The sequence below is a fragment of the Anneissia japonica genome, unplaced genomic scaffold, assembly GCF_011630105.1.
Source record: "Anneissia japonica isolate Jap-2015-1 unplaced genomic scaffold, ASM1163010v1 scaffold3436_len560460_cov161, whole genome shotgun sequence".
Classification (NCBI taxonomy): domain Eukaryota; kingdom Metazoa; phylum Echinodermata; class Crinoidea; order Comatulida; family Comatulidae; genus Anneissia; species Anneissia japonica.
Window position 1 is genome coordinate 418,065 of NW_022751570.1, and position 12,894 is coordinate 430,958.

Consider the following 12,894-nt stretch of genomic DNA (forward strand, 5'->3'; position numbering starts at 1 on the left):
TTTTATTTGTTTGTTCCCCGACAAAATTTATCGTCTTCCCCGACGGGGGGGGGGGTGTGGAGGCTATAGCCCCAACCTGGGGCCACCACTGAATGATTGGCCAATGAGCAATCCAGCCATTACAAAAGATCAGTGGCTCGTCACATGTACGTGAGAGGTAAAATTAGCGAAAATATGACTATTGCTGAATAATCAGTCATAAGTTGTACTGGCTTTACACAGTTTGTGTTTTAATATGTTTGTATCTTTAGTTAGCCTTTAGTATACATTCAGATTCAGAGGTTCCAGTTTCTTTATTGCAATGTTTCTTTATTGATAATTAGGCCTACTTTTCCATATTTTTATGTTAGTTGAAGGGGTTTTATCTATTCTCTGTTGAAGCATTTGGAAAAAAAAAGTTTCCTGTGAACCAAGTTCTATACGGTGAGAAATAAATAGGAACATTTTAAACTGAATTTCGCCCTGAAATATTAGCAATCATATATGATAAAAACAGCGTGTTTACATTGAACACACAAGCCGAATAAACACGGGCTCATCGAGATGATGCCACTTTATGACTGTATGTGACGTCACTGCGTTTTTATTTAGTGTGCAAGGATCAATAGTATATATATATACAGTATATATATATATATATATTATCACTTGATGACATTTAGAAATATAATAAATATTTTGTTCTTTGTTCTGAGTTAATAATGTTATTACCATTATATTATGATATATGATTTATTATTTATACTACTATTTTTGTGTGTGTCACAGCCAACGTCAGGTTTGTTGGCCCAATCTCGGTAAACTTTTGAAACCTCTAACCAACGTCGGACCAACGGTTGTAACCAACCTCCATTTCAAACGTTTACCGACGTCAGGCCAACAAAGTACTGTTACGTTGCGATAACGTCTTAAATCACATCTAATATTTCTAACCTCTAACCAACGTCAGGCCAACGGTTTTAACCAACCTCCATTTCAAACGTTTACCGACGTCGGGCCAACAACGTACTGTAACGTTGAGACAACGTCTGTAATCACATCTAATATTTACAACCTCTAGCCAACGTTGGGCCAACGGTAGCACCCAACCATCTTTTTATATCGTTTGCCGACGTCAGGCCAGTAACAAATCGTGACGACGTACCAACGTCCGTAGTCAGACTGTATATTTACGACGGCTTACCAACGTTGGGACGACATCGGAAGATCGACAAATTCATACGTTGGGCCAATGTGAAATTCCAATGTGGGTTTGACGTTACCTCTCCGACCAAATTTTGCAACCAAACACCAACGTCGTACCAACGTCAGATATCCGACCCCGACGCTTGCTAACGTTTACCAATTGGGCCAACGTCGCTTTGCTAGCTGTTTGCATTAGGTATTCTGGTATTTAAAGAGCAAAGATTAGCGTTCTTAACACAATATTGGGAATTAGAACAGCCAGAAAAGGCATCTGTCGATTAGCAAACTTATGATTGCAATTAATGCTTTATCGCCTAACTGACAGTGTAAACAATCTAGGCTAATAATGACTCTCAAGAAACATGAAATTGTATCAATTGTTATTGTATTACCCACAGCCGATTGCAATATTGGTTTATCTTGGGCTTGTCTTCTTAAACACATACGATACGATTACAATAATTTAGGCGAATACACTTAGGGCTTATTTTATAAATAGGTTCTCTCATATCAGACGTGCAATTATCCTAGTTTAAAATAAACGTTCTACGCCCTGTGATTTTCTACCATACCGGCCTCAGAGTGAGCCGATAGGCCGACGCGATTTTTTGGAGAACACAGAAGAAGACGGCATGGCGTGGTCAAGCGCTCGCTGAGAGAGCGAAAATACATCCGTCGGCCAACGCATAGGCCTATCTCTAATATTTATTTGTGTCTATGACTTAAATAAGGCTGGCTAAGACCCACTTGAACGTAAAAAAAGAAACGAATCTCTAGTCTACAACTGTGTCTGGACGTCAGCACCATAGCGACCGTGACTTCCGCCTGTCTTACACATTTGTACGAGTTTGGAATGAACATTAAATGCACTTCACAGTGCAAAATAACCATTTAAGCGATAATAGAATTGAGCTGAATTATCTGTATCCACACTACAGTGATGAACGTTGATGCTTGAATATAGATTGAAGTACCATTAGCGGCGTCGAAACGGACAAATATAGGCTGAGAAATAAATGACAGAAGCCTAGATTATCGATTTAAATTTCACAGCTCGATGTGATGATGATAATACGGCAATACAGTAGGAAATAGAGGGGGCCCAGTGAGAGACTTTTACAGATTAAGGGACAAAACAATCACAGCTCCACTGTGGATGGGGCTGAGGTATAAAATGTTATGGATATGGCACCGCTGAGGATCGAAACACCAATTTCGGACTTAAATATGAATAGCCCTATAATTTTTTTTTTTCGTTAATAAAAAATAAATCCAAACATTTGTTGTTGGGTGGGCCAGCTATGCTCCTCTTGAATGTACATATGTAGAAGAAAGTATTTTTGTACGAAAAATTAACAAAGGTTTAAAAATATAATAACATCTATTCCAATGAAATAGGCTATAGAAGAAATTGAGACACTTATATTCTTTATTCAAATTTCTGCCAAGCACAAAACAACAAACAAATTTCCAAAAACATGGCAAGGAAAGACCAAACAGGTGCTAAACACCTATGCTATCAGATTCGACCGACCAATTAGCATCCGAAAGCTGTCGGCAATTTAGCGTGTAGCGATTTGGTATGGAAACCAAGCTTAAAACAAAATGGCGCTGCTGGGCGAAATGCATCACTAATAGTTAGTGACTTAGCTCAGGATGATTTCAAAATACATACGGTAAATATATGCCAGCACCAAAATAAACTCACGAATTCACGAATAAGCTACTATAAAAATTATAGAAATCAGAATTATTAATACAATTGACGATAACCCCTAAATTAACACATGCACATACTGATTTGAAATTCCCAACGAGTTCCTCCCTCGTTGTCTATTACACGCGTAGACTGATGATCCAAGCTTGCCCACTCTCTATTAAAATACTCATTTTGAATGTCAGAATATTTATTATATTAACTGTATTTACCGTTTCACCAGCTCATTCATACAACATCTAGGACAGTATAAGTAACAGATTGTGCAGAGCTATGCTTTTTTTTAAAATCAACTTTGAGTGTGAAGTGTATTCGTATAAAGGTAACATAAGTCCACACTTCAATGATCATTGGAAAATATTGAGCCCTAATATAAAACCCTGTCGACAAATTTCTTATTACAAACTTTTTTTTGTAAAGAGAGATCAATTAACGTTAATTAAATGAAAAGTATAATACATATAAATAATAATGAAAATATAAAAAGGCCTAAAACTGGTTAGGCCTAAAGTATTGTTCTATTATCTAATTCACGAATTTCGGTATATTTTGAGATAGAAAAGGCATGGATTTCTCTTCTACTTTGCTTCATATCATTAGGTTCCACCACCTCTTAACCTACTTTCTTTTATAAATTGTAAAACCGTCAAGTTCTCTATTAATAAAAAAAAAAAAAAAAAAACAATACAAAAAAAATAATTTGCCACCATTCCGTTGCCACTTGGCACCTGACCCGTTGCCACCCTGCCTTTTTTCATCCGGCATTTTTTTTTTTTTTGATGATTTTGCTGATTGATTTACATTTACTAGTAAAGGCTGAATATTTATTTTAGGTGCATTAATTTTATTTAGAATCAAGATTCAAGACAGGAACGGTAGCGTCTAAATTATTAACATGATTATGGAAGTTAGTTTATAGTGATATTTATTTTGGACTCCTTTAGGCCTATTTGTACCGTGGCCGTCAAAAGCTTGTAAACATGTTCATATGTGTTTGTTTAATATTCTTTTTACTAGGCGCTAGAATTTAGATTAGAGATATGAAGGATATCATCTAGTCTAATAATATTCCTAACAGTTGCACGTAAAGCAAAAAAAAAAAAAAAAAAAAAAGCAAAGACCTTTACCACTGATCATCCGTAAACAATATGAATAAGCCTATTTGTGTTTTTAGAGTCTGTGTTTCAAAACCATTAGAATATGCCACGTCCGCGTATACGCATTACCCATGAATATTTCGCCACTAGATGTGTTCATTACCATAACCATCATCGATGTTAGAACAACCAGCTGTCAGTCACAGCAAGCCATGCTTTTTCCCCGGATTCTATATGAAAGGCACAGCATTGAAGTATTACATTCACATCCACTACAAAGCGTACATTAACCGAGATCTTTAGTGGCAGTGTAATGTAAATTGTAGAGATAGTTTTAAACATCACATTACAAAATAATTACAATACCAAATTACACAATAAACAAAATTATTGTTAAAAATAATACATCAAAATCACTAAAATGTTAATGTCACATAAGGAAAGAACCACTTGATTGCACTACCCAAATATGTTCAACACTTAAAAAAATAATTTGCTAGCCTTATTGCACCATTTTATTTCCATCAATCCAGTAGTTATTTAATGAATTAGTTTATAAAGAAAATATGGTTTTATATATATATATATATATATTTATTAAATTAAATTAATAATTTATTGGCAAGATTTGGGCTAAAACGTTGACTAAATAATTGTTGGAAAGGGATGCACAAGGGACCCGACAAGGGATGCACTGCATGCAAGCAATGATTATGAATTTTCAAGTAATTTCATTGTATATAGGATTGTGCTATTCTTAAATCTTTTCGCTTTATAATTATGATGTTGGGATTTATTCGATTTCCTAAGAGACATTGAAGTACTACTTTAGATAAAGGAAACCATTTATTGAATCTTATAGAGTTATGGGTTTTCTTTTTCGCAAATTCAGAATATAGTGCATCCCTGCGATTCGACTAGGTTTGCAGTCCCAACTCGCCAGAGGCACTAGCATAAGAAACAAAGTTCTTCTCGAGAATGCTGCGGCAGACTCTACGCTGGATCTTTTCGCGCCGCACCTTTAGGCTGTAACGATCAAGAGGAAATAGTCACTAAGAAACTGTAGGTAGCGGTAGCTACCAAATAACGTCAGTGAATTATTTATAAAGAAAACAGTGAGCATGCGCTTGGAAAATGCTAGACAGCCAGTGAGCATGTGCATTGAAATAGTGACGTTACCAAGCCATGTCGAGCATGCGCACCAAAAAAGATGTCTTAGGAACCAAATAGCGGCTGCGAAGACGTCTTAAGAATCAAATAGCGGTTGCGAAGAGGGTATGATTACCAAAAAATAGTTTTAGGCACCAAACAGCGGCTGCGAAGAGGGTATGGAATAGAAAAGGGAAAACTATATGGAATACATAATGAGAACTCAAGCAGGTCGAAAGCCTCTATTTTGGCTATCTTAAAGCTAGTTCATCAGTGTTCGTCGCAAAAAAGGTATATTAGGCTCTATCGTCGTCCCTACGTACGTAGACCTATGCATTGACAATCCCATAAAAAAATAACCACAGAAACTGACGACACAAGCTTGGGCCTACCAATAGCAAAGTAGTAGAGCCAGGGTATTCCACATTTAATGTCGAAAAATACGGTGCCTTATCTAAAGAGCTAGCGGCAGTTTGGCGCAGCGGTTTAGGTTCGGACTTTCAATCGTAAGGTCGGGGTTTCGAGTCTCCTCTGTGCAGATTCGCTTGTGTCCTTGGGCAAGATACTTAGGTACATTGCATCAGTCCACCCAGCTGTATTAATTGGTACCAGCAATCTGCTGGGGACTAACCTGCGAAGGACTAGTGTCCGGTTCAGGGGGAGTACAACTCTCATCCGCTTCACACTACAGAATCTGGGATAAGCTCCAGCCCTATGAGCCCAGTGGCTCGGAAAGGATTTAGTAGTTAGTTAGTTTACGCTAAAGAGGGTTAGGTTTAGGAACTATTATCGAGATATCGTACGGAACCCATATTTTATCGACCCATAAAAAATAGCTACACACTGGCGGCAATAGTAGAAAAGCCTAGCCAAGCTAGTGGGGAAGGGGAATGAATACAAAATAAATAAAATAATATTAAAATTAATATATTGTTATTAGGCCTAATATTAATAACAATAATGGTAAAAAAGCGGTTTTGTCAGTGGTTTTCATTTTAGTTGTTGAACTTGTAGTCAGCAGAAGTACAAACAAAATACAAACAGAGACCCCAATGGATGGCAAAACGAACAAGGGAAAACAACGTAAAAGATTAAGAAATGAGCTCAATATTTATTTGGGAAGAGTGAAATGGTGCAAAACAGCAAGAGAAAAAGATTGATTTGGCGTCGACATCCTGAAACATTTGTCCAGCAATGGACCGATGGAGCCTCTGAAGGTTATCAACGCGGTCGAGCCTTGAGTAGGTGACAAGCTTAATTAATCTACCTTATGGGATTACAACCTAGACAAACCCAGCCGCAGAAAGAATCTTTATGGCCCACCCTTTGATAATTCCATATTCGTTTTATCATTTTATTATTTTAACATCAATTTTATTCTAAAAATAATCTTTAAATTCATATACAGAATTATAAATATTGAAGTAAAAAATTAGGCCTATCCTTAACAATACATAAGCATAGTCCTATATTTATTGATCTATACATGGAAAATAGCCTACAGTTACAGATTTATTTATTAAAACAGCTAACTTACTACAGGTACTAGGCCTAGGCTTTTGTTGTAAAAGTTGAAGTGCATGTACAAAATGCGCCATAGGCCTATATTAAAAAAAAAACCAATTGTTAGTTATTATTGGTTGGTCTGGGACCGGGGCAGGCAGGCCAGCTTTACCGTCGAAAGTCCTGAAATTCGACGATGACGTCAGTGCACGTTACAACCGCCATTAATTAGAATGACAATAGACGTGCTGAATTTTGGGTTTTTTTTAATGAAAGATAGAATTTATCGAACACTTATCTATATAAAATTAATATTGTAGAAATTGTATTTCTAAAGATGCATATAAATCATATTTCATTTGGTAATGTGTTGAGTAATTGATATTGATTATGCGATGAGAGGTTTTTTTTTTATATCTTTCGGTGTTATTTAAACATGCCAATTCTCAGAAAATATTTTCTAATTTTATTATATTACCACCTTTTTATTACATAGATCTTTTTCGAAACATAACTGCTTTTAAAACAGTGACCCATTAAACACAAAACTGCTCTCTGGCTTCAACCGGAAGATATTAGCGACCAAAATATAGCTGGAAAACCTGGCATTTAGAGCTCGGTTTAAGCTTGTTGTCGTAGACCACTTATCCAGTGAGTCAAGAGTAATTTGTAGGTTGCTGCTATTACCCTTATTTAAGCTTACACCCAAAGTAATATCGTCAACGTATTTCCAGACGTGGACCTCCGCATCACCAGTTTCAGCCAAAGCAATATTAATGAAACATAACAACATAATTGCAGCAAGAATCAAGCCCAGGGAACACCTCCAGTGACGGTAATATTCCGAAAAAAAATCTCTTAATGTTTTACCCTCTGTTTACGACCAGATAATTACCAATGTTAAAATAACAGGTGAAACCCCCATCACTGATCTTATAAGAGGCCATGGTATGGTCTACCATGTCAAAATCTTTGGAAAAATCCGTCAATACCAATGTGTTTTTATAACCGGGTTTTTCCGGAGCATAAACACTCAATAAGACAATGTGAAATTTTCTGGTGTCTAAGTGAGACCTAATTGCATCCATAATGAAAATTTAAATTAGCAATCTTTCCTATAATTGATGTTGACGAAATTGGCTTTATCCTGTGGATGGTAGTTTGTTGTTGTTTAGGTAGAGGCCCAACGTTAGCATATTTCTATTAATTAGGAGTAATTTCCCGAGAAATGGAAGCATGGATCATTCATGATATGAGATATTGGTAGATTTAACTCTTAAGCACAGCACATTCACGCAACACCTTGAAGCCAGGCTTCTGAGGGAAATGAATTCTTGATATGTTGTACAACTGAATCCCCTCCACCCCAGGTGTTTTTTTTTATAGTTTAGTTTTGTCTTTATTAACGTCACACTCTTATAATACAGTAAGACCAGCCAATACTGGCTTATGAGTGACACATCTTAAAAAATACATGAAAAAAGCTTCAAGGGCTCATAACTTGTTTTTTTTTTTTCTTTTCCTTTTTCACTTTTTTTCCATTTTTTTGTTTTTGTGTACTACCACGCAACATGAAAGAAAGGAAAAAGTCTACAAATAGAACATATAATAAAAAAAAAACACACAAATCTCAATGGTTTTGCGTGGATCAGTGTCACGCATAAATAACGCGTTTCCAATTCCTTGATGGCGAACCTTTAATTACATTTTTTTGCGATTCGATTTAAGTTGATAGCAACTTTTTTCAGGGTTCAAAACAGTGATAGCTTGATACATTATCATACATTATATATTTTTACATCATTATGATTATATTTTGATTTATACATATTAATGTAACTTACTAATGCGTTATTTAAAATCTCAATTCGCTCATCCGATTACTGGTTCCTGCAAAATCTAATTTTAAATGTTTACTATTAAGTTTAGAGCATGAAGAAGGAGGACATTGGGAATGGAGTATAGTTTATTGGTTAAGATGTTTGTCTTCTAATCCCAGGGCTGTGGGTTCAGTTTCTGTGACAATAGGACGTTTTCCCAAAACAGCTGCAGTCCAGCATTGCTCTACTTTGCAATTGGCGATTTACATACTTTTGAATGCAAATGAAATGAATAAAATTTATTTTCAGGTTTGTTGTTGTTTTATGTTGTATTAACGTTTATTATGTTGGTTATTTTCAGAGAATAATACTGCATGGAAAATAGGACAACTGTTCGCAAAATATAAGATTAAAAACCAAAATGGATGATGATAATATGACAACCGAATACCTAGGTATTTTCGACTCGAATAATGCTACCGAGCCTTCACCCGAACATGGCTTGGCCTGCTTACCATGGAAACCTCTCCAAGGTGGACTATTCCAGCTATCGCAATTACTGTTTCTGCTCGGTTACTGTGCCCCTGTATCAGGGTTTGCTGCCGTATTTGTTATGCATCTTCTAATTGCTCTGGCGTTCATACTGATGGCCGTCTGGGGCTGGGTCTACCACTGTGCACTCGACGTCTTCATGTGGTGCATGACACTAACACTTCTCAATCTTTGCCATGCGGGTTACGCCGGCTACCGTATTCGACCAGCCAAGTTAACACAAGAGGAGAAAGATCTTTTTTTGCGCGTCTTTAAACCGTTCGGTGTTCCCATGCACACGTACCAGCAACTATGCAGACTTGGAAAAATATATTCTTTGAAAATAGGAGAGCACTATGCGACCGAGAAACGGACAGGAAGCAATAGACTTGGAATGATAATTTACGGAAAGTAAGTAACAAATGCACGCTTGTCTTACATTCAAGCTTAAATTACCCAATGCAATGTAAATCTTGCGTAATAGTAAGTAATTAGGCTAGTCTTGGAGTTCTATATATTAGTGGTTAAGATGTTTCCTTCTTTTTCTAGAATGCTGTGTTCAGCTCCTGTGACAGCACGTCTTTTTCTCCCGATTAAAAACATATCCCCTTCCTAAGCCTAAGAAACAGACTTACTTGATACTTGATACTGATTGTAGTGGGAAAGGATTAGGCCTTAATGACTTTATAACCCCACATCGGCCAGCACAACATCTTTGGGTTGAGAAGAGAAAAGAAAGCTTATTTACATCGAAGGGACTTTACGAGTTGTTTCTTAAACAATTTACGAGGATGCCCTCTGATTCTCTTACTTCCTTGTTTTCCTCATTTCTTTCTTTTACCATTTCTTAGGTTGCTTTGAATAACTTTTTTTTTCTTTCTTATAATTCGTTCTTTTCATTCCTTTTTCTTTCTTATATTTACTTTTCTTTCATTTTATAGTTACCTTTTATAGCTTTCTCGACATTTGCCGTTGTCCTCGGCTTTTTCCCTGGTCCTTCTTTGATTATTGGTACGTTTTTTCGGGACAACTCCTCTGTTTGTTTGTTTGTTTTATTGGTTTCTCCACACACAACATAAATAGTACAATGTATTCAAACTTAACTAACATTACAAAAGTAGATAAGAAAAAAAATATATATATATTATATATACATATATATGCATATACATATGCATAACTGTACAGTATAATATACACATACATATACACACATACACACATACATACATATATACTGTAAATTAGAGATTAAATAAATAAGTAAGTGTGTGAATGGAGGCCAAAATAAGTTTATACAAACTTTAAGTTATGGCCACCAGTTAAAATTGAATAAATAAAATTGAACTTAATGACGTACAGATGATTACATATTTTAAATAATCACAGGCAGTCTGGTTTAACAAGAAATTTAATTTTGAAGACACACTGCACCATAAAATATTTGATACAGTATAATTTTGATCAGTCTCTTTATTCATGTGGGAGCAGTGTGTCACCAAAATCAAAATTACTAACAAGCAAAGAGTATTAAATATTAAGAAAGAAACATACGTATACACATATACACACACGCATACATATGCACACATACACACATATACACATACACACATACATATATATATATATACATATATATATATATATATACATACAGTATATACACACATATACACATACTTACATACACACATACACATGTAAATCTCCTTGAATAAAAAACTCCAAGCTACCTCAACTCTTTTTCCTTCTTCACTGTTCCAATTTATGCTGTCGAATTCAGCTAAAGTATTCTCCAAAATTACTTTTCATATAATTTAGTCTGGTAGCCTTCAGAGTAACACTTAAAGTCCCAAATAAGTCCTACATTCTTGTTATGGAAGGTTTAGAAAAATATAACTCACCGCCTGGTTGTATTACACCTTTAATAACTAACTTGCAATTTTCACAGAACAATTCAACAGAACCTGGCTTGAAATCAGATACCGTTAACCCACTTGGTGAAACCACTTCGTACAACAATCACACCTCACAATATGCTGTCTTGTTCCCGACCTCCTTTGTACACGTGGGGCAGACAGCGGCCTTGCTATCCTGGTCATTGGGGTGTCAGGAAAAATTTGGTACGGGGCCAAAATCGGTCCGCCGGACCGCTTTTGGCTTTAAATTACCTGCCAAATGTAGTCCAAATAAGCCAAAATCGGTCTGGCGTCTATTTAGTAGTTATAACTTGTATTTTTATAACGTTGTTCATCCTTTTTTTAAAATTAAATGATAGATAAATATCTTATTTCTCATTATGTAATACTGTTTTCATTCGTTATGTGTGCAATCATAGGTGAAATTAAGTAAAGCTTCGCGCCCAGTAAACTGGTGTAAAATCGTGTTGGTCCGCTTTAGCTTATTTTATTACCTTTTTTGGTTTTGCTTAGGCCTATGTGTGCTTAACATTGCGACGAAGTACATGTATTCAATTCAAAGAAATTTTACCCCATTATTTTATGTATTAGAATATCTAATACCCCACAAAATCTGGAATATTTAAAACTAATGAATCAGTCTTGAGTTTCATTTTTTAACCCCAAACCCAGGCAACCACGGCCGCCGAAAATTATTCAGTGTGTATCGATCGCTTAGGCCTAGGAAATTCATTATTAGGTGGGTTTGATAAAACACGTCCTCAAAAGCTTAATACTAATCATTCTGTCACTGCAAAAGACTTTGCAAATGTGGGAGAAACAAAATTACTTTCCTCCACTCCACGAGAGAAACCATACCCTACGAGCAGCAGACGAATTATAAGTGAAGTGTCCAGGCCGACTCGGACCAATTTTATCCTAGCGGGACCGGATTTAGCGGCTAAAATCAACCCGGAGGACCGATTTTAGTAGTCCGGCTGACCGCTTTTGGCGGCCAAAATCTGTCCGCCGGACATTTTTTGGCCCGGACCAATTTTGTCGTGTCAGGCCTACTATAGGCTGGTCATCAATTTCCTTATATTTTAGCCCCGGTTTTTATTGGTAAGGATTTATCAATTCTAATTTTAGGCATAATGTTTAAAGACACAAATATTTAAGAAATAATTCAGAACCCCTTCTAATTATCCAAAATTAAAGTTAAGTTTTTCTCACAATTTCGGGGAGCGTCTTCGTACGATCGCGGCCTCTGACGATTTCGGAAATTGTTCCATTAACTGTCTCACATCTAATCTTAGTCTGACTAAAGCATCTTTCCATTCCTAAGCTATAGAACCACAACTACAACTCCCTATCTTCAAGTCTTGCATAGCGTAATTATTTACTTTCCTCACTAAGCATCATAATTAAATGTAGGCTTATTCTTTCTAAAGCTAATTTCAGATATCAGGTTAGATCAGTCGACTAAACTGTAGACTTTAAACTGTACTTGTTTGTGGATGCCGTAGATTTCACACCAGCAGATTCCTCTTTTACGTTCAAACTGTATGTATCATACCGAAATACGGTTTAGAGTTTATATCTCTATCGCATTATGATTTATTTAAAAATGATATAATATATCATATTATTTTCGATCGTCGTATCATTAAATGCTTATAAGAGAGGGCGTATATCATATTCATCTTTCTTATTTTCCGTGCAATAACAACTAATGCTGTTCAACTACGCATACGCAACTGAGTATGAGGATGAGCCGCTTTCACTGGAGTGAATTCCCAACGGAACCTCAATGGCCCGGTTGGTTAAGGCGTCTACATATGCATCAGATTCTTCTTTCACGTTTACAATTCAATCATAGCATTTGAATTTATCTATATATAACATTTTGTATATATTTATATATATTATTATGTATATTATAATAATTATAATAATAATATTTATATATATACATATGTATATATATATAT

At 35.8% G+C, this 12,894-nt stretch overlaps 1 protein-coding gene across 4 annotated transcripts in view; it reads left to right on the forward strand.

Moving 5' to 3' along the window:
• Window positions 1-12,894, forward strand: part of LOC117121776 (popeye domain-containing protein 2-like) — a 29,915-nt gene that overhangs the window by 3,745 nt on the left and 13,276 nt on the right. For all 4 annotated transcript variants that reach the window (XM_033267084.1, XM_033267085.1, XM_033267086.1 and 1 more), the window contains one exon: window positions 8,833-9,413. In XM_033267084.1, coding sequence (XP_033122975.1) covers window positions 8,893-9,413 — 521 coding nt within the window. In that variant the 5' untranslated portion in view covers window positions 8,833-8,892. The remainder of the gene's footprint in view (window positions 1-8,832; window positions 9,414-12,894) is intronic.